This window comes from Pempheris klunzingeri, chromosome 22 (assembly GCF_042242105.1).
Source record: "Pempheris klunzingeri isolate RE-2024b chromosome 22, fPemKlu1.hap1, whole genome shotgun sequence".
Classification (NCBI taxonomy): Eukaryota; Metazoa; Chordata; class Actinopteri; order Acropomatiformes; family Pempheridae; genus Pempheris; species Pempheris klunzingeri.
Window position 1 is genome coordinate 2,645,226 of NC_092033.1, and position 19,797 is coordinate 2,665,022.

General features: G+C 42.3%; 3 protein-coding genes across 3 annotated transcripts in view; 2 read left to right on the forward strand and 1 right to left on the reverse strand.

The window, feature by feature from the left end:
- Window positions 1-119: 119 nt before the first annotated feature.
- Window positions 120-5,330, reverse strand: nudt5 (nudix (nucleoside diphosphate linked moiety X)-type motif 5). Its single transcript, XM_070853766.1, has 9 exons — window positions 5,246-5,330; window positions 4,210-4,277; window positions 3,544-3,596; window positions 3,359-3,466; window positions 3,139-3,234; window positions 2,505-2,606; window positions 1,429-1,437; window positions 1,295-1,348; window positions 120-856 (listed from the first exon to the last, which is right to left on the reverse strand). Exons 1-9 carry the CDS (start codon window positions 5,300-5,302, stop codon window positions 747-749), a joined length of 657 nt encoding a protein of 218 aa, XP_070709867.1. The 5' UTR covers window positions 5,303-5,330; the 3' UTR covers window positions 120-746.
- Window positions 5,331-6,352: 1,022 nt separating this feature from the next.
- cdc123 (cell division cycle 123 homolog (S. cerevisiae)) lies at window positions 6,353-12,372 on the forward strand. Its single transcript, XM_070853714.1, has 13 exons — window positions 6,353-6,435; window positions 6,690-6,761; window positions 7,060-7,123; window positions 7,830-7,862; window positions 8,088-8,183; window positions 8,423-8,529; window positions 8,954-9,005; window positions 9,262-9,337; window positions 9,611-9,733; window positions 10,030-10,058; window positions 10,155-10,259; window positions 10,353-10,490; window positions 11,434-12,372. The coding sequence occupies exons 1-13, from the start codon at window positions 6,362-6,364 to the stop codon at window positions 11,500-11,502; spliced, it is 1,038 nt and encodes a 345-aa protein (XP_070709815.1). The 5' UTR covers window positions 6,353-6,361; the 3' UTR covers window positions 11,503-12,372.
- Window positions 12,373-16,107: 3,735 nt separating this feature from the next.
- Window positions 16,108-19,797, forward strand: part of camk1da (calcium/calmodulin-dependent protein kinase 1Da) — a 51,233-nt gene continuing 47,543 nt past the window's right edge. Inside the window, exon 1 of the mRNA XM_070853758.1 lies at window positions 16,108-16,208. Coding sequence (XP_070709859.1) covers window positions 16,111-16,208 — 98 coding nt within the window. The 5' untranslated portion in view covers window positions 16,108-16,110. The remainder of the gene's footprint in view (window positions 16,209-19,797) is intronic.

Sequence of the window (19,797 nt, forward strand, 5' to 3'; positions counted from 1 at the left end):
CACTGATTAATAATCTGAGCCAAAAATGAGCACTTTTAGTGGATGTACTTCGATCCAGTACAAGACTATATTGCAGCCATTACGTTCGTACTGGACCAATACCAACAGTTTGTGTACCTAGCAGCCATTTCTCCCAAAATGTGTAAAAAAAAAAAAAAAAAGAAAATACTGGAATTATCCTTTAAGCAGGCAGAACAGTATGTTAGCACATGTAAAGGAATGTTTTACAATCACTAAATTACAACAAATTCATCTCGTCAAACTACACGTAATCTCATAAAATCCTGGAAATGACTTTTTGTCACTTAAGGCACACCAGACTAAAGCCTGAAACACAGTCTGCAATAAGAGCGCCAACATTGGCCACCAGAGTATGTTTGAGGTCTTGAAGTGTTCGGTAGCACCTCGACACCGAGCACAAAACACGGTCTGCTACAAAATAGGGCTCCTTCATAGGTTCAGTTCCTAAATCCAACACTTTGATTCCAAGATTTCTGTGTCTGGTGTGATTTAAACACTCGGCTGTGTTGCATCTTCTAACTGCTGCGTTGCTCTATGGATGGTCACTGCACTTCATAGAAACAAATGTTAAAACATGAAGTTAAATGGGGTCTAGAACCACAAAGCAACAACAACTTTTCATACAGTTTCTTAATACAATTTGACAATCCTTTCCAAAATGAATTTTTCCAGCCCTGCGTAGGAGCCCTTGGTAACAGCAAAGACTCGTCCTGAACCTTTAGTCTTCACTGCTTCAGGACGGGGAGCTCCCTCGGCTTGAAGAAGGCCTGCACCATCCCCATGGCAAAGATGTACACTTTGGCGTCCACCACGATTTTTTCTTTCTTCAGCAGCTCTAAGCGAGATAAAACAAGCCAAGACGGTCAAAATAAAGGCTGTTGACCTAGAGGACACTCAGCTTGATGTATCCTTTAAGTCTGAAGAGCTTAAAAATCTGAATACTTTACACTGTTGCCTGCCTGCTATTACATGTTGGATGCCACTTCATTTCTTACAGTTAAATAAGGACACAGGAATCTTCAGTTTCTAAGACTATTAGCTAAAAATCTGGATGTTGTCTTCGACCATAATCTGAATTTTGATGCAGAAGATGTAACCAAAATCAGTTCTGCGTTGTTTAAGAGCATATGATTCATGTGTTTTCCAATGTTTCTGTTTCATATGTTGTATTTTAATTGCTGTTGTTGCTGCTTGTTTAAGTATTTTTTGCCGTTTTGAAAAACTATTCTTCTATCATTATTAACATTACAAAGTGGAAAAGTCGAAGCCTCACCATCTATTTTCATCTGGAATTCATCAAGAGGCAAAAGAATGACTTCAACAAATTCTGGGAAGAGAGGATAAAGGCGTGATGTCGATTTGCTTCATGACAGAACAGGATTATTTCTGATATAATGAGGAACTCACCTCCATCACCTGTGGAAGAGCAAAAGAGAAGGAGATTATCCAACATGTTTTTTTTTTTAATGGTGCAGACAAATGATTGCTTAAAATACAGCACAGAGGGAATGAGCCTTCTTCCTCCAGTCAGAGCTTAACCTGTTCAACTCGCTGAAGGTGTGGGATTTCATTATGAGCCCGAAGCCCATCGTGCGTCAACACCACAAAGGTGAGAAACAAAGAAAATGTCTCAAGCTGCTCTGGACTTGAGGCTTCCTGCTGCTCTGCTCGGGTTTGTGGAAATAAATGAACTACTTTGCGTCAGAGATGCTAAAAATTAACTGTTAATACAATAAGAACTTAAAAGAATATTAATGTTGCTTATTCTTGCATGTAAATCCAGATGAGTTAAATGAATCCATTAGATAGAGGCCATGATGTGTCCACGCTGCAGCACTGATGAGCAGGTCTAGGTCAGGTTTAGCTGGGTGAGGAGCTCCTACTTTAAATAAAACAACTGTATTGTACAAAATAAACCCCTTCGTCAAAACGTTGACGACTCTGCGGTGGCACATTTGGATCTTGTCGGTTATCAGTTAAAGATCATGTGATCACATGAGTTAACTACATTTACAGACAAATTAATGTAACTCTCTGTTGGTCTTACGCAGGATTTCAACCACGTTCTTCATCATGTGAGCCTGTAGCCTGTACATGTGGATCTTCTCAGTTATCGGTTAAAGATCATGTGAGGTAATTTTCTCTTTACCCACCCTGCCAAACACCCTGCTCTATTGTCCCCTAAATGGGACCATAATTTAATAAATTAACATCCTGCTGTGTTGAAGAAGACTGTAAACTAGCGACTGAGACCAGAAACACATCAGGAAAATGTTCACTGAGGTAATAAATCAAGTAAGAAGTCATTTTCTCATAGACTTCCATCCAATCAGAGTTCTGCTTGGAGCCCCCTGCTCACTTTTCAAACCTGGGACCTCCGTCTACTTCTTTTATACACCCTGTTTTACGATAATCAGCTTTTCTTCACAGTCAGAACTAACAAACAGGGTCGGGGATTGGTCAGAATTAGTCCGTGTGCTCACCAAGCTGCTGGGTCGGGTTGATATTCTCCATCTCGTCTCCGTTGATGTTGACCATGATGATCTGGGTGGTGCAGTTGGACAGACCGGGGTCCAGACAGGTCACTGCGCTCAAGACAAAAACATCGAGACACGATCATTTGGCGATGACACATTCGATTTAAACGGTTTAAACAAAGTGCTCTCTTGATTTGATTTTGTCATTAATTGAAGAAGCTAAGTGACACAGAAAACTCCTCTTTTGAGTTTGTTCTGTCCCATTCAGCCTTTATGAGGACAACAATACCACCAAGATTGATTTTTCTTGGAATGGAAAAGATTAGTCCGATATTGCGCTGATTAAATATGCAAAGCTTTGTAAAATAAAGGCATTTTCTTCATCTTGCACAAACCCTGCAGTGCCTCGGATCATTTCTGAAGCATTATTCCACCACACATGCAATGAGCCCCTCACAAGAGGGAACAATCACAGCATCACTACCGGCACTGTGTGCTCCAAAGATAACGAGAACCGAACGTCTTTTTTCGCTCTGCTGAACCCTGAACGCTTCCAACACCCGCAGGAGATAAGATACAGCCACAGGAGGCAGCTAATGCAATCAAGAGTGCAGCTTGTCTCTGTGTGGTGCGATGGTACCTGGAGTGACTCCCACCACTTCCCCTTTGTAGCCGGTTTCTTCTTTTAGCTCCCTCAGAGCAGCGACCTCAGCACTTTCCCCCTCGTCAATCAACCCTGAGCGCAGCAGAGGTAAAATGCATCATTCAAAGTGTTTCAGAGTACGAAACAAAACTCGGGACCAAAGTAGTTTAGTGTGTGAATAAGTCTGCAGGAGTGTTTGAGGAGAAAACCTCCAGACCTGCAGGAAACTCCAGAGTCCAGCATCCCATGGGGGGACGAAACTGCTTCACCATCACTACGCAGTCCTTGTGGAGCGTCCGCTTCAGCAGGGCGATGATTCCCACACCTACGGGAGAAGAGTGTCACCGTCTGTACATGAGCGGCTCGACTGACCAGCTAACGGGGAGAAACGGAGGCGCTCACCGTCTGCCTCTGTGTTGGTTCGCCTCGTTGTCCTTTTCGCCGTCTCCCAGGTTCTAATGGATGAAAACAGGGAGTGTAACTCTGCGCAGGAAGTGATGCTCGACTGCAAAGTCACGTCAGCCAAAGTTCAGTCACAAAACAATTAAAATACAAATAAAATGGAAATATGTGAAATGGGGACACCCTAATAAACTGGGTGGAGCTCAAGGAGATAATAATATGCATATATTCACTAAGGTGTTATCAAGATTTAAACTATCAATACATTTTAAAGTAACAATTACTGCTCGCTGTACGTCATCCTGCTTATTACACGGCTTTGTGCTAAAGAAATCCATAATTTGACATTAAATAATGATTTAAAAATGATCTTATTGGTTTAAAAATGACTTTATTGTTGCCGTTATCCATTTATTCATCACACCCACAATAAACCAAACAGCCATTTTTCATTCTTTATACTGAGCGACCAAACCGAGTGTAAATATCCGAATACCAGCCGGCATGTGGGTGCATAAAAGGTACTCTATAACACTATATACAATGCAAGTTAATGGATTTCATCGAAGAGCAGCTAGTTTAGAGGTTCTCAGCCGTTTAGGTTATTTACATTACAACATATTTTAGGTTTTAATGTATTTATTTGTCATAAAGACGGAACAGTACCTGGTGTTTCCAGCAGGGTCCACGTACGTCGTCTTCTCCAGCTTCACCCATTTTCCTGTTGCAATGAGCTGCGACACAGACAGTGAACACACCGAGCTCAAATGATCTGACCGGTCCTGAATGCAACACACTTCTCTGTAATCGAAACACTTTAAAAGCTAAACGGCTCAGTGAAGAAACAAAGACTTGGAAATGACTACGTGAGCTGCAGTAACTCTACTAGTATATACTCTAGTATAGTAAATATTCATCTAAAATATTAAAATACTTTTGCTTTACATGATGAAACACCAGATTATGTTGAAAATGAAGCACTTTTCAATGAGCATATTCAAAATCAGATATTGTCCAAGACTTTGTCCGATCAATGAAACAACAAGTCCATAGTGGACTGAAATATGAAGATATGCAAGTAAGATATGGACAAAATGCAACAAACAACAATCTTGTGTAATAGTCTGAAAAACAAGAAACATAACCAAAAGAAACCCAAGTTTAACTTTACAACTTTACATCACAAAGATTATCCATAAACATTAAGAAATGCAACACCTTTGAGTATCTTATCTTTTGAAAAAACAAGTTTAAACAGCAGGGAAATGGCTGAATTTAACCTTATTCACTCGTTGACTGTATTCAATAAAGAATATTTTACCAGTTGACTGAAATATATAAAGTTTTGTATCTACACGGATCAAATATTTCAGTTTAGAAAATCTTCTAATGTATAAAAAGATGATGGGAAACATAGTTTTTGTCATCAGTAAGCGTTCAGCTGTGTATGATTTTGCATCATTGTGCACAGACACACCAGACTCCATTGACATTACAGCAGTTTTTATCAGCGCTATAAAGTAACATCCAACTATGACTATAAACCAAGTAATTAGGTGGTTAGACAGACCTGTACAGCCTAATGCAAAAGCCCTGGAGTAAGACATATCTGAATATAGGAATAGATTATATAATATTTATATTTCAAGGCAGGTGTCAGACTTTTATCAGACAAATAAAAGCATTACAACCACACACATACCTCCTCTTTCACTATGTGTGGAGTGGTGCACACTTCAGGGTCCTTGGAGTTGTTCATTTTGTGTATCTGGACGGCTGAAGATGCAGAAAAGTCGCGTCAGAAAGCTTTAAATCGAATTTTAAGTGGGTTTACCAAGAGCTCAGCTGAAATTTAAGACAAAATACAGAGAAATTAGCATTTTTTTTAACGCCGACGGGGCTGAACGTGAGTTGCTCAATTAGCTGCTACAGAAGGCAAAGCTAGCCAACTCCCACTAACTCCCCCTGTTAGCCTTTCCACGCTGTTATTTCACGATCGCTAGCTGGGCTACACATAACAACGCTACCAGAAATCATAGTTCGTTGTATGTTGAACTTTAAAAATCGATTAAATTAATTAAAAAATGGGGAAAACAACTAAACTTGACTCACGTGAAGTCCCAACCGTTTGCAAGTAGCAGCAGAGATGGTGTAAAAGTAGTGAGGAGTCACTCTGACACTTCTTCCGGGTAACGCAAACGTCACCGGAGTTTAGTTTTACTCTTCAGTGTGTTGTGAGAATATATTTAATGATTAATGTTTTTTTTAACATTTGTTTAAAGGATTAATTAAATAACTTTATTTTATTTTATTATTATTTTCAGATTCTGTAATTATCTACAATATATAAGTGACTCTGGTTTGTTGACAGGAAGAAAAAAAAAAAGTTGACCAGTATCCAAACAAAAATACTCCTGTCTTGTTGATCAAGTGTATTGATTATGTTCACTAAATTCATTGCATAATATTTCAGTTCTCTTAATGAATTGTGAGAATGAGGATTGTAGTTTTTTTAAGGTATTGAGTGATTGCTCATTTTAATTAACGATCTATGTTGCGAGACAGCGGGTCTCACGTCAAACACGCCTACGTGTGCATCACAAAAATACTTCCCCCATCTGTAAACACACATTTAACACGCAAATCTTGCAGTAAAACCAAAATACATTAAATTAATTTATAAAAGTGCAAATGTGGCGCAATAATATCTTAAAATATGAAGACTTTGACTGAGAATGAGGCCCCGAGTGGCTCCAAATCATCAGAGCTCCGGAAGATATTTACCGATGGACCGTTTTCCGGTACAGGATATTGCAGCATGAAGAAGGAGCAAGTTGTCAACTGTCAGTTTTCGGTTTGGTATCCGATATTCAAGAAACATACGATTAAAAGGTAGACAGCTGACATTTGTGGAGAAATCCCAGCTTGTATTTTCATGGTTGCTGCTGTGAAATGTCGTCCGTTAAGCTAACAGCTAACGTTAGCTACCAGAGGCAGAAAGTTAGCTGCCTTCACTGTCTTATTAATCATCTTTACTTCTAAGTTATTACTGAGTACGTGAGAGCAGCTTCTTTCCACCTCTGTCTGCGTGTTATCTGTTATTTCTATGTATTTATATGTGGTATTATTATGCTTCTTTATTTCAGTGCGATTCTTCCACTGCCTCAGAATGTAATAGACTATTTACTGGACGATGGGACACTGGTAGTCTCTGGGAGGTATGAGGCCACTGCCACACCCACACAAAATGCTAAATTAGCTAAACATAGCTGACATGTTATCATATGTCTCCTGCTGTAATACAAAGTAGACTTAATTGATTTCTTCTGCGTGAAGAAATGCAGTCATTTAACCTTTTGTTAGTGATCCACACAAGTAGTGGAGAAACTATGGCAGCAAGGTATCTCGCTGTGTTTGCGAAGCATCGATGTTACAGGTTGGCCTAAATGCTGTGGTCACATCCTCATCATCATCATCATCATCCTCATCATCATCTGTTGTTTCTCCTCCCTGCAGTGACCACAACACACAGCAGACCCACACGAACAACAGCGACTCGAATGCAGAGGAAGACATTCAGGTACGGAGGCAGAAACTAAGACCATGTTGATCCTGGCTCAGATAGATAGATCGATAGATAGATAGATAGATAGATCGAGATAGAGAAGAATTTACAAAAGTACCAGGATTGTACTCCAGTTATTGCACACTGTACACCATATACATAGCACCTTATAGTTTAGTAGTATCTTATACCTGATTCTGCTCATGTGGGGACTCTTGAATCCTTCATTTTGAATTCCTGAATCGTTGAGTCTCTCTTAACTCCAGAGTTTGGTCTAGACCTGCTGTTTATGGAAAGCGTCTTGAGATAACGCTGTTATGAATTGGCGCTATATAAATAAAGATTGATTGATTGATAGCTCCACAGCCCTGGAGAAGAAGCTGCTCCTCTTCCTGGAAGTCCAAGCTGCCAAACCTTTGTGTCTCCTTCCATGTTTCACTAATTCACCATCACAGAATAGTTCACATTTTTCACAAGAAAGCATCAGACCTGTACTTTAATTTAAGAAGTCACTTAGTCACAAACAACACATACTTTCAAAACATTAGTGAGTAAATACACACGTAACTAAAATGTTTTGTCAGAGGCTTTTATCACAGAGTAAAGGCATCATATCATATCATCAAGTATCTGTCTTGTTATATATTTTGTACCACGGCATCAGTCTGTTCAGGTAAAAGGTATTTAATGATCCAGTTTCTTCTTCTCTGCTCCCCTCTAGTGGTCAGATGATGAGACAACCACCACTGTCACTGTAAGTACGTTCAGTGTTCCTCATCAAAATCCAGTGTGTGAATTCTTAAAGTCCAACAGACGTGTTGATAAAACTTTAATATTGTCTGAAACCTGCATTTACATGAGCCTGAAGTGTTCACGGTGCGTTGCTGCTCTGTGCACCCGACAGAAGTGTGTGTCACGCTTGTCGCATGCATATCATTTAATACTGCAATATGTCTGACTGTGGCCTTGTGTCTGCCAGGCTCCTGAGTTCCCAGAATTCACCTCTAAAGTGCTGGAGGCCATAAACGCCTTGGGTGGGCGTGTCTTTCCTAAACTCAACTGGAGCGCTCCGCGGGTAAAACACTGCACTAAAAAAATGGCACCGAAAAATGAAAAACTGTATTTTCCTACTTTATTTGAATGCAGCAGAAGGATGAATTCATTAGAAAAGTGTGCTGACATGATTTATTTTTTTAGGAGCGCATAAGCAAATTACTTTTTGGCTAAAAGTCCCGTTCTTGTTTGCTTCCTGTACCACTGCCAGCATTAAGGATTAAGCCGTAACCTAAAATATGTGTGCGTGTCCCTTTTTAGGATGCTAACTGGATTGCTCTGAACAGCTCCCTGCAGTGCAACAGCCTCAGTGATATATTTCTGCTCTTCAAAAGTTCAGACTTCATCACCCACGACCTCACGCAGCCGTAAGCCATCGACACACACACATACACACACACACACACTTTGCATTTAGATGACAACTGATAAATAAAAAAATAAGCAGGTTGCTTTTCCATCTGCTGTAAAATACAAGTGGCAGCTGGAGAAATTACTGTGATGTAGATTTATGCCTCACGCTTCCCCGCTCTGCATGACAAACATTTAATGTAGCAAGTGATTTACTGCAGGGCACAGAAATCTGTGTGTGTGTGTGTGTGTGTGTGTGTGTGTGTGAGAGAGTAGGGAAAGCCCTGTGATATATGTTTGTTTGTTACTGACTCTTTTAAAACTTCTCTCTCAAACTTCCTGAGAGCAGCACAGGAGCCGAGCATGTGATGCTGCAGGACACGTGTTTGGTTGGTTTGCATTTGTTTAACAGTTTTAACCGTCTTTCATCTCTTTGAGCAGATTCCTTCTATGTAGTGACCAGGACTCCCCAGATCCAGTCATAAACTATGAGGTATTTAACTGTCAGCAGACACATCACTGGGTGTTCAGTATTGATTTTTACATTTTAAAGTCACGTCTGTAATATGAGTGTTTGTAGTTAGAAAAGTCTGCCATTACACATTCAGTCAGACTTGACCTCCTCCTCTGTGTTACAAGTGCTCTAATGCTCCCTGTGTATTTACGTCTTTGTCCACACACACACACACACACACACACACACTCCCACCTCCGCGGGCTTCATCTGTCCTGTCGTCTTCCGTCCTCAGCTGGTCCTGAGGAAGTGGAGCGAGCTGATTCCTGGAGGAGAGTTTCGCTGCTTCGTTAAAGAAAACAAACTGATCGGTAAAAAAACCTCTCCCTCAGAATACTTCATCATCAACATGATCATTTGAAGACTCGTCACGTTACACGTTGCTCTGCAGCACAAACAGCAGGAGGGCGCTGTTTCTGCAGAGCAAACTGGGCTGAACATGTCTGATGTGGGAATTCTTCTGAATTAACAGTGATTTAATGGTGTTTGAGCTGTGCTTTCCTTCAGTAGGCTAATTTAGAAACAATTATAAAATGTAATTTGAGCTCCTCTGATGGTGAATGTGTGTGTGTGTGTGTTCCCAGCGATCTCCCAGAGAGACTACACTCAGTATTACCATCACGTCTTGAAGCAGGAGGAGCAGATCTGTCAGGCCATACAGGAGTTCTTCAGCCAGCACATCCAGTACAACTTCCCGGACGAAGACTGTGAGCCTCAGCATCCTTTTTCTTACTCTTACTCTGCTTGTGTGAAGTTTTACACCTCCTTCAGCCCTCCTCAGACACAAACAGTCATTAAATATTTACTCCTGAAAACACAGTAATGGGACAGGAAAGTGCAGGGAGGCGTCGACTGTGATTTTAAAATGTATTTTCAGGTACAATTACATCTCAGGTAGCATAAAAGTTTCTTTAAGATTATTTGTGCAACTAGCAGATGCATAATGTAAATGTTGAATGGCTGCTTATGTTGTTTATACAGCTGTTTTGTTTCTGTTTCACAGTTGTGTTTGATGTCTACAGAGACAGTCAGGTAAGCACACTGATCAGTCAGTTAGCATATATGACACTACACAAGCCGAGTTTCACTTATGGTGTGTGTGTGTGTGTGTGTGTGTGTGTGTCACAGGGGAGGGTGTGGCTGATAGACCTAAACCCATTCGGGGAGGTGACAGACTCGCTGTTGTTCACCTGGGAGGAGCTGACGTCTGGTGGAGAAGTCGCTCAGCAGCAGGTCGGCCATCTTGACACATGTTCTGGTGCAGATGTTTCATAGTTTGGACCTCAGTCCATCAGTCTCTCTCTCTCTCTCTCTGTCTTTGTGCAGGAAGGCCCGGCTTTTCGCTACACCACCAGCGAGGTGACGGTGCAGCCTAGTCCATGTCTGAGCTACAGAATCCCACGGGACTTTGTTGACCTCTCCACTGGAGAAGACGCCTACAAACTCATCGACTTCCTCAAACTGGTGAGATGATGCTGCGTGCGTTTGACTGCTATGTTCACAATATAGTGTTGGTTTGTTGGTGGTTGTTTGTAAATGAAGATAAAATGGAGGGAGAAGCTGCGTCCTGACAATTTAGGTGAAGGACAAACATATACGGCCGAACTAAACCGAACTAAAGCATGAGTAGCGTTTGATTAATATTCAGCTGTTAGCTAGCTTAGCACAATGCTAACGGCAACTGCACACACTTGTCAGCAGTGTTGGTAATGCTAACAGCTGTGTGAGCAGCTCGCTATCATAAACCAGCAGCGCTCAGTGTTTACAGTGAGGAGGCAGTTAGCACGCGGCTAAATCACCAGTGATGACATCCTTTTACCAACTTTGGTGAAGAAGTAAATAGTTAAAATAATATTTAGTTAGAAAGGTAAGATGTTAGACTGAACTGTGACACCTTTAAACCTATTGAAAACATTACAGTTATTTATATTATTAGTTGGAGCAAACTAAAGTGATTTTGATGATTTGGTTGATTCCCACACTATTTATTCCATATGTGACTTACATGCTGTTTCTGTTTTTGGCTGCAGAAAAGCAAAAAAACAAAACCTTCCTCTAATTTAAGCATCAGTCCTGTCTGCTGTTGGACTTGGAGGTTTTATATTCACACAGTTTCTGTATTTTTCCTGCTCTGTGGCCTCAGAGCGACTACTGAAAGCTTAGCAGGCCTCCCACGCGTGGTTATGGTCGCTAACGTGGGATTGGACGGTGGTCGCGTTAGGACGGCGCTTAGCAAAGAGTCAGCCGTCCGATACTGACCTTCTTTTCCAGTGACGGGGATGGTTGTGTGACACCATCACCAATGTCTTGTGTTAATCTACTGCGTACTGAAGCGCCCTGACAAGTAGAGGTGGAGTAGAGCATCTTGACTTTGAGTCACCTCTCCTACTTGTCCTCCTCTCTACAGAAGAAGAGCCAACAGGAGGAGTCTGAGGAGGAGGACGAGGAGGAAGAGGAGGAGAGCACTCCACAGTGACACGGCTCCCCTGACGCCTGAAGAAGAGCTTCCAGTGTCAACAGCTCTGCATATGACGTTTTCTGCATGAAGTGACTCTTAACCCTCTGTCCTGTGTGAGCGCTTTTCCCTCTCTCGCTCCGCCGTGAGCGGTACGCGGCGTTCCCGGGGTTCCTTAAACAGCTCTCTCGTGTTAGTCAGTGCAACGTGTTAAACTAGCAGCTCGTCTTAGCGGCTCCTTGAGGATTCATTTTCTGTTGAGTTGTTCTTTGCCTCGGCGCTGCTGAGAGCCGTCTTGTTGCTCGTAATGGCTCGGTGAGACGGAGGAGGGAGGCCTCTGCAGCGCCGACTGGCTGGTTATTACAGTTGTGGAGGAAAGGTTGTTGTTTTCTTCTTTTTTATTCTCTAACACTGTAAAACTGCTTTTATACTTTAAAATGTTTGATAGATTGTGTATCTTTATTCCAGCGCAAATAGTGTCTCCGGCTTTAACTTCTCAGTGTACGTCTGTGTTTGTGTGTAACGAGGCTGTGACAGACTTCTTTATTCAACACTAAAGCCGTTCATCACTGAGTCGCCTTTAATTTTCCTTCCCGGCCTTCCCCTGCTCCATCCTCCATCTCCCCCTGCCAATTTCCTCTGAGCAGTTTTGACACACTCATCGCTCCGAGTCGCCCAGGGCGCTCTTTCTGAGCCCTGTTTCACCATCACACATCGCTGTAGACTGTTGCTCTAAAAAAAACACCATTAAACTTCTTGTCGTGTATCGGCTCGGCTGTCAGCCTGGTGGGTGCTGTAGACTAGCACATTAGAAATTGATTGTGCTTTTACGCAACAGCTCTCATTACGCCGGGAGCTAAATGAGCTGTGCATGCAGGGCTGGGCACTTCATTTTGAGGGTTTTTTTTTTTTCCTTTTCCTTCGCTGGATTGATGGAGCTATTACAGGGTGATGGAAAGAGCTGGTGTGATGAGAGTTACTGCTCCCCGGATGAAATGCTGCAGACGGGAAACATTATACAATGAACATATTGGTGCGAATGTTGAAAAGTGTAACGCGGCTGTTTAGACACATCCAGACGAGGAGGAGGTGTCCTGCATTGGCCTGTGGTGGAGTGTACTTAACTTAAAGCTGCACTAATCCAATTTTTTATTATAACAATGGCTCAAATGACCATGTGTGTGTATAAAAGAGCTCACTTATAGTGAAAAAGCCTCAGTTTCCTGCTCTTCAGAGCCGTCAGAGTGCATTTAAGTCTCACCCACATCAGAAAGGAAGACTATATTTTGTGAAGGTGCCTCCTTTACTCTTTCTTCTGCTAGCAGACAACCGCCTACAAGGCTGCTTCATGTTGAAATGCACTATTAACAGGGTAAAGAAGCCAGACCAACATTTTTATGAGCTGCCAAACCACAAAAAAATGAGCCTTTAACATGACAAAATACAATACAGGCAATAAGTGAAGAGACAGATCATCATTAAGAACACATTAAAAAGTAAAAGTAAATATGAAGTGCTGCGTCTTGTGTCACTATAACTTTAAAGTCCATATATTAAAGGTCCCATCTTATGAAAATTGACCTTTTTAATGTCTTTTCAACATAAATGTGTGTTCACAGTGTGCAGAGAGACGCCGAACTACGAGGAAAGACCGTCCTCTCTCTTTCTCCTGCTACATTTACCTGAAAACACCTCATTTAGATTTTGCTCCCTTTATGATGTCATAAGCTGATCTATTGATCATGTGACCTCCTCCAACCCTTGATTCCCCGCCCACTGAAAACCCCCCTGAGCCCATCTCGCTGTCCGCCATTGTTTTTATTTTTCTCATTAAGCTCAAGACGACACAAAGACATCGAACTGCTGCAGCAGCCGTGAAAAATAATGTGTTTTTTGAACATTTAACCGTAAAAACATGCTCTAACAGGACCTCCAAACACAAAATGAGCAGAATATGGGACCTTTAATAGAAATGTTGGGTGTCTTTACTGATTATTTACACCTGAGCATTTCAAAATATCTTAAATATGTGACTGTGGCTACTGTGAGTACATAAGATAAGAGAAATTCAAGAGACATATAACGAATATAAGAAAAATCTGAAATATATGCTTGTGTGTGTTGCACAGGAGAAAAATGAGTAACGACAAGGTGCAGGTGGAGATTTATGTAACGCTGCAGTTAAACAGTCTGACAGCAGTGGAGATGGATGATGGTAAGAATGACAAAGGTTCATGTAGAAAAACTGCTGCAATGGTTGTGAAAAGAAACACAGATTTTATTTGGAAGCAGAATCTGCACCTTCATCTTCCTCGACCTTCATCCTCGTCTTAACCATCTCTCCCTGCCCTGCTCTCCTCCTCATCCTCATCCTCCTCCTCCTCCTTCCTTTGCAGCTCGGTAATCATCTTTCATCAGGAGGAGGTCACATTTGCTGACTCAGAGTCAAGGATGAGGAGAAGGGAGGAGAGAGGAGGGGGGGAGGGAGAGGAGTTTTCCTTGCTGCTGCTGCTGAGGAAGAGCTGCAGTAGTTTGCAGCCTGAATACTCATGAGCAGCTGAGGCTGCAACACATTGTCCCTCCCTCTCTCCCTGTCTGTGTCTCCCTACAGTATCACACACACACACACACACACACCAGTATCATGGCTTGTGTGTGTGTGTTTGCAGTATCCCGGCCTGTGCTGACCCGCAGCTGTCAGACTCCGGTGGATCATCGCTCTGCTGCAAACCTCAAACTTTGTAATCCGGGTTTTAAGCCCAGGTGACCCGTGCAGCTGCAGCCGGGGCCGCTGCTGATCCCCGCTGAGCCGCGCCGGCGCTTTTTGGGGATCCCAAATGGTGACGGACGGACAGACGGACGCGTGATGGCTGCTGTCAGCAGGTTGGCGCATTGCGAATTTACTGCTGCCACGTCCTGACCACACACACACACACACACACACACTTCTCTCTCTCTCTGTAGGACGGGATGCATGAGCAGCATCCCATCAGCTCCCCTTTACTGCCACAACAACATGCCCTGCCACAATAAAAGCTCGGTTTCGGGGTAAATATGCAGCGCACAGGGGCAGCTGGGGGAGTCAACAAGAGCAAACCAGGATTTTTTAATTCCCAGTGGACTGGAAACCACCTGAGAGGTTCCGACGGTGCAGCAATTAACGTCATTTAGACAATTGCAGGTGGCAGCAGGTCCGCGGTCAAGTTACACACACGTAACCCACGTCATGCAGGAAGTAGGTGGATGTTGCCTTCAAAGTAAAAGCGCACCAGAAAATGAGTAGTTTCTAAAAATTGAAGTGAAATTGATACTAGCATGTGCTTTAATGGTGAAATAGTTGGATTGAATGATAAATACAGAGGATTAGAGGAGGATAAATTGTTCAGTTTGGTTAAAGTGAGGTATGATTTTTCCATTTGAGTTTAGTTTGACTGCCCCTGAAAACAAGTCTGTCTTAAAAGCAATGAAACCTTTAATATCAGTGCAGTAGAACAATTAGAAAGAGCTTATTAAACTAACACTTATGTCTGTGTGCCTCTAAATCCTCAAAACTAATCTGGCTCTATTGTATTAAGAATATTCGTTATTATGTTTTGTTGATTCAGATTCAGAATACTTTATGAACCCCAAAATATCCCAAATATAACAGAGAAATAAATAGAATAGAATAAATAAATTAATAAAAAATAGTCAGAGCACATTACAATGATGCAAATGAAACCACAGCAAATTATTATTATTATTATTTTGTTTGTCTGTTCTTTTGCTTGTTATATTTACTTTTCATTCGTGTCACTATTTAGTTCAGATTTCTTGCTTTAATTTTACAGTTTCTGCTGTTTATGTTTTTATAGAGCAGAGAAATTATATAAAATTCATCGGATTGTGTTGATTTGATATATAATTAGTCCCAGTAGTTGTTGTAGTGGTATAATATACAATTTATCAATATTATCTGATCATAATAACCAATCGTCATGCTGCTTCATTATTTTCTTTAAATCACATTCATATTGACTGGGTGTCATCATATAATTTAGCCTTCTTTGAGGTTTCTTGCTTTGATTTTGTGGTTTCTGAGCAGAAAAAGAATATAAAATTCATAGGACGATACACAATGATGATGTTGATTTTATATATAATTAGTAGTATATAAGTAGTAGTAGTAACAGTATATATATATAATTTATCATCATTATTGGCTCATAGTTCTTTATGCTGTTGCATCATGTAAATCTGCAGGCTTTTATTTTGAAATCCCAGACGAGAAGTGCTGACATCTTCTCGCGAGATTGACAGGTGCTGTGCAGACGGTCTGGAGGAGAGAGAGAGCGAGAGAGAGAGAGAGAGAGAGAGAGGAAGAGGAGGAGGAGGAGAAGAGGAGGAGGAGGAGGCAGCAGCAGGGACTCGGTAACCTGCAGGAGGACTTACATGGTCCTGCAGCAGCGGAGCGCAGACCACCGGGACTCTCCTGAACCTCCGACCCCACTCCGGCTCCACACCTCCATCCCTCCACCGGTGAACACCCCTCCGGGGCTTGTTCGTGTTGTTTCTCCGCTCCGCATCCCTCCTCCCTCCAGCCCCGGTCGGTCGGTCCCTCGGTCGGACTCGGGCCGGTGAAGCAGCGCCATGGCTCGGGAGAACGGAGACACCGGCAGGGGGGAGACGTGGAAAAAACAAGTCGACGACATAAAGAAGATTTTTGATTTTAAAGAAGTCCTCGGCACGTGAGTACCAGCGACTAAGTTCACCTCAGATCACCTCCATCATTCATCCCGAACACCCCCTGGACATGTGGGGTGACTCCAAACACACTTACCGGCAATATTACACAACTCTAATGATATTATTTCACTAAATTAAACTTTATTTTAACTTTTAACTTTAAATTTAACACTTTTAGCGATTTTAAGTGTATTTTTATTACTTTTATCCGCCTGTTTAGTGCTACTTTTAGCTGTTAAGCTAGCAGAACTCTAACCGTTACTTTTAGTGGACCAGGCTAATTAAAGCTAGCTAGCTAGCTAGCACTCAAACGCAGCATAAATGTGTGTTTTTTACCTAATTCTTTCAGATTATTTGAGCTAAAACACCATATTTCCTCACTTTAGAAGTTTACATGTGGGTTTAAGTAACGTTACACCTATTTAGGCATCTTTTTAATGCTCCTAGAGTTTGTGTTTGCTGCTTTTTATTGACACACATTGAAATTTATATCATATTAATGCTAAAAAAAACAACATGCAGTAGTGTTCATTTATGTTGGCTGTGAATATTTTCAGGCAAGATAAGTTTTCATTACATGCTGTGCTTTACATTTAAAGGATAAACACTGAAAAGACTTAAAAACTTAAAGCATTTTAAGGACAAAAAGACAATAAATGGGATAAAATCACACACACGCTAACGCTGTTCACAGGCCAGAGAGAACAGGAAGGTTTTCAGTGTAGTTTTAAGTGTTTTTTATTGATCACAGCTCACCAGGCAGACTGTCTCACCTTTATGAGCTCCTGCTTTGACTCCAGGTGTGCACAGGTGGGATATAGTGGGAAGCTGAGCCATGTAGGTCAGATTCCCTTTAATGATGTGCAGGAGGGTTTCCTTTGATTTCTATATTGTGCCTTGTCTGATATTCCTATATTGTTCCTGTGATTTTAATGTAGTCTGCTGTATTGTTTGTGGTGTTTACACGGGGTTAGTTATCCCACATGGGTTTGCAACACACAAAAAAAGGTTAAAGTACGTCCATATTCTTTCAAATAGCATGAAAAGAGCTGCATCACACCTACAGCTTATTATAAAGAGCTTCTTTCTCTCATCTGGCTATAAAATATAAATGTTCCCCTAATGTTCATCTACTTGCATCACACATAGTTACAAAATCAATATCTGTTTTTATCCTGCTAAAGGAAATATGGCGCAGATCCCAGTAAGAAAGGCACTTAAAGAAATATTAATTTTCTATCCATTTCAGTCATCACGTCCGTTCATACAGTGATTTTTAGGATGATGCTGTTGCTCTAAAGTGAGTTTATAGTGATGATGTATGTTTTGGCACGTTCAGTAAGATTCCTGGAGAGTTTCAGAGGAATTTCGGCCACTTTTACACTCACAAACTGTTTCTCTTTCATGCGGGTCATGAGGGAGATTTTAGGAAATCTCCTCCTTCCCTCCTTTCCCTCGCTCCTCTGTCCCTCTTCTCTCTCTTCCTCCTCATTCGAACAGCGGCAGACTGCCGGTCGACGCCCCCTAAATCTCCGACAGCCAGTCCTCTGTAAGCGCCTGTCTGCCGCCCGCTCCCTGTTTTTTTTTTCCCGGCTGTGAGGAATGAGCTGCATCTGCTTGGACACACGGGGCGGATGCAGATTGGGATTAACAACATGGGGATTAGAAAAACTTCCCCATGAGTAGAGGGAAGTTCAGTCACGTTGTATAATAGCTGGGATTTGTTACTCCAAAACACACACACTAACACACACACACACACACACACACTTAGGATGCAGACTGGTACAGAACTCAGTGATCCGAGTCGGCCATGTTGTAGCCACATATTAACCAGAGCTGCTGTCGGATCTTTGAACCCGATGCATCAGCAGAAAAGAGGAAGGGAAGAGTGTGTGTGTGTGTGTGTGTGAGAGATGGGGAAGTGATTTGCGATTAGCATGGACGAGCAGGATGAAGAGGAAGAGGAGACAGGGTAGCGGTGACTCAGTCAGCCTCAGTCTGGATCCCATAAAAAATGTGTTGTTGTCCAAAATGTGTGAGCTGATTGGATGATCAGCCAAAAGGCGTCGTCAGTGATAGCAGAAGTGCAGATCTTTAGTATTTGCAGGGACAAGTCAAGCCATCATCATCATCATCATCATCATCCTCATCAGCAGCACCAGCAGTGTTGTGTTCAGGTGCAGCAGCACGTGTGGGGAAAACTGCAGTGTTGGATGTTTCTGTGTCTGAGCCGCATCTGTGCTGACAGGATGTGATGTCACAGGTCTGACACCGACCCATCGCATTTTGTCTCCTCACACAGGGTCACCCTTGTTTGTGTGTGTGTGTGTGTGTGTGTGTGTGTGCACCTAAACGCCTCATCTGCCCTTCCTCAGTGTGTGACATACCTTTTTCTGTCCTCTAATACTGGATTAATCTGGCTAGTTTTAGCTGATGTTGGCAGGTGTGTGTTTCTGTGTGTGTGTGTGTGTGTGTTTGCAGGCATGTACATGAGGCTCTCCTCGGTGTCTCGTTACCCTCCCCTGGTGTGTATGCTGTGTGTGTCTCTGTCGCTCACCATTCAATAATTCAACACCAACAGGAGTTTGTTCTTTGTGTGTGTGTGTGTGTGTGTGTGTGTGTGTGTGTGTGTCGATAGGCCACAGCTCTCAGCAGGAGGGACCACAGCAAGAACAAGGCGCAAAAGATAAGACGACAAAAAAAAAAAGAAATACAGAAATGGAGGAGGAAGAGAGGAGGCTGAGGAGAAGCAGTGTGTGTGTGTGTGTGTGTGTGTGTGTGTGTGTGTGTTTGTCAAAGTTGGGATTAGCCACATGCTTTAGCCTCTGCTTTAACTGACAACAGAGCATCTTTCCAAGCAGCTCCACAGAAACACAGAGTGTGTGGGTGAGTGTGTGGGTGAGTGTGTGAACGAGATAGAGACGGAAAGTAAAGCGGTGGCCGTGGTGGTGATGCATTGTGGGAATGCCACCGTGCCATCTAGGGCACGCTGCCCTTAATTGATGCTCCACTTCCCTGCTGCTGGCACTGTTCTCTCCACTGTTTCTGGGACTGCAGACCCCCCCTTCGTGCCTCTCTGTATCTTCCTCTTTACGTCTGCAGCTCTGTCATGCCTCTCCCAGCGTGTCCCAGCGTTCAGCTCAAACACGCTGTACTTTTTTTGCACGACGTCGAGAGGACAGACTTTGAAGTTTCTATTCTTTAATGCCTGTTATAAATAGCACTGTATAAATAGAATAAAAGATGATTGTTTGCAATGTGGCAGAAACTTGAAAAAAGCCCACGTTTTTTGTGTGTGAGCTTGCCTAGAAGTGTAGTAGTGCTCAGTGTGTGTGTGTGTGTGTGTTTCTAAATGTGTGCATGCGTGTACGCGTTCGCTAACACAGATTTGACCACATTGGAGTGAAATCTGAATACTCACAGTATGTCGGCAGCTTGTCCTCTGTTCATCTATCCATCTGTTCTGTCCTCCTTTCTTTTTCTGCCAGTTTTTCCAGTGTTGAGGCCTCCTCTCAGGCTGGTGAACCGGGACCGGTTGTTGTTTTTTTTGCTTGTTGTCGCTGTTGTAAACCACGCCGGCTGAGTGAT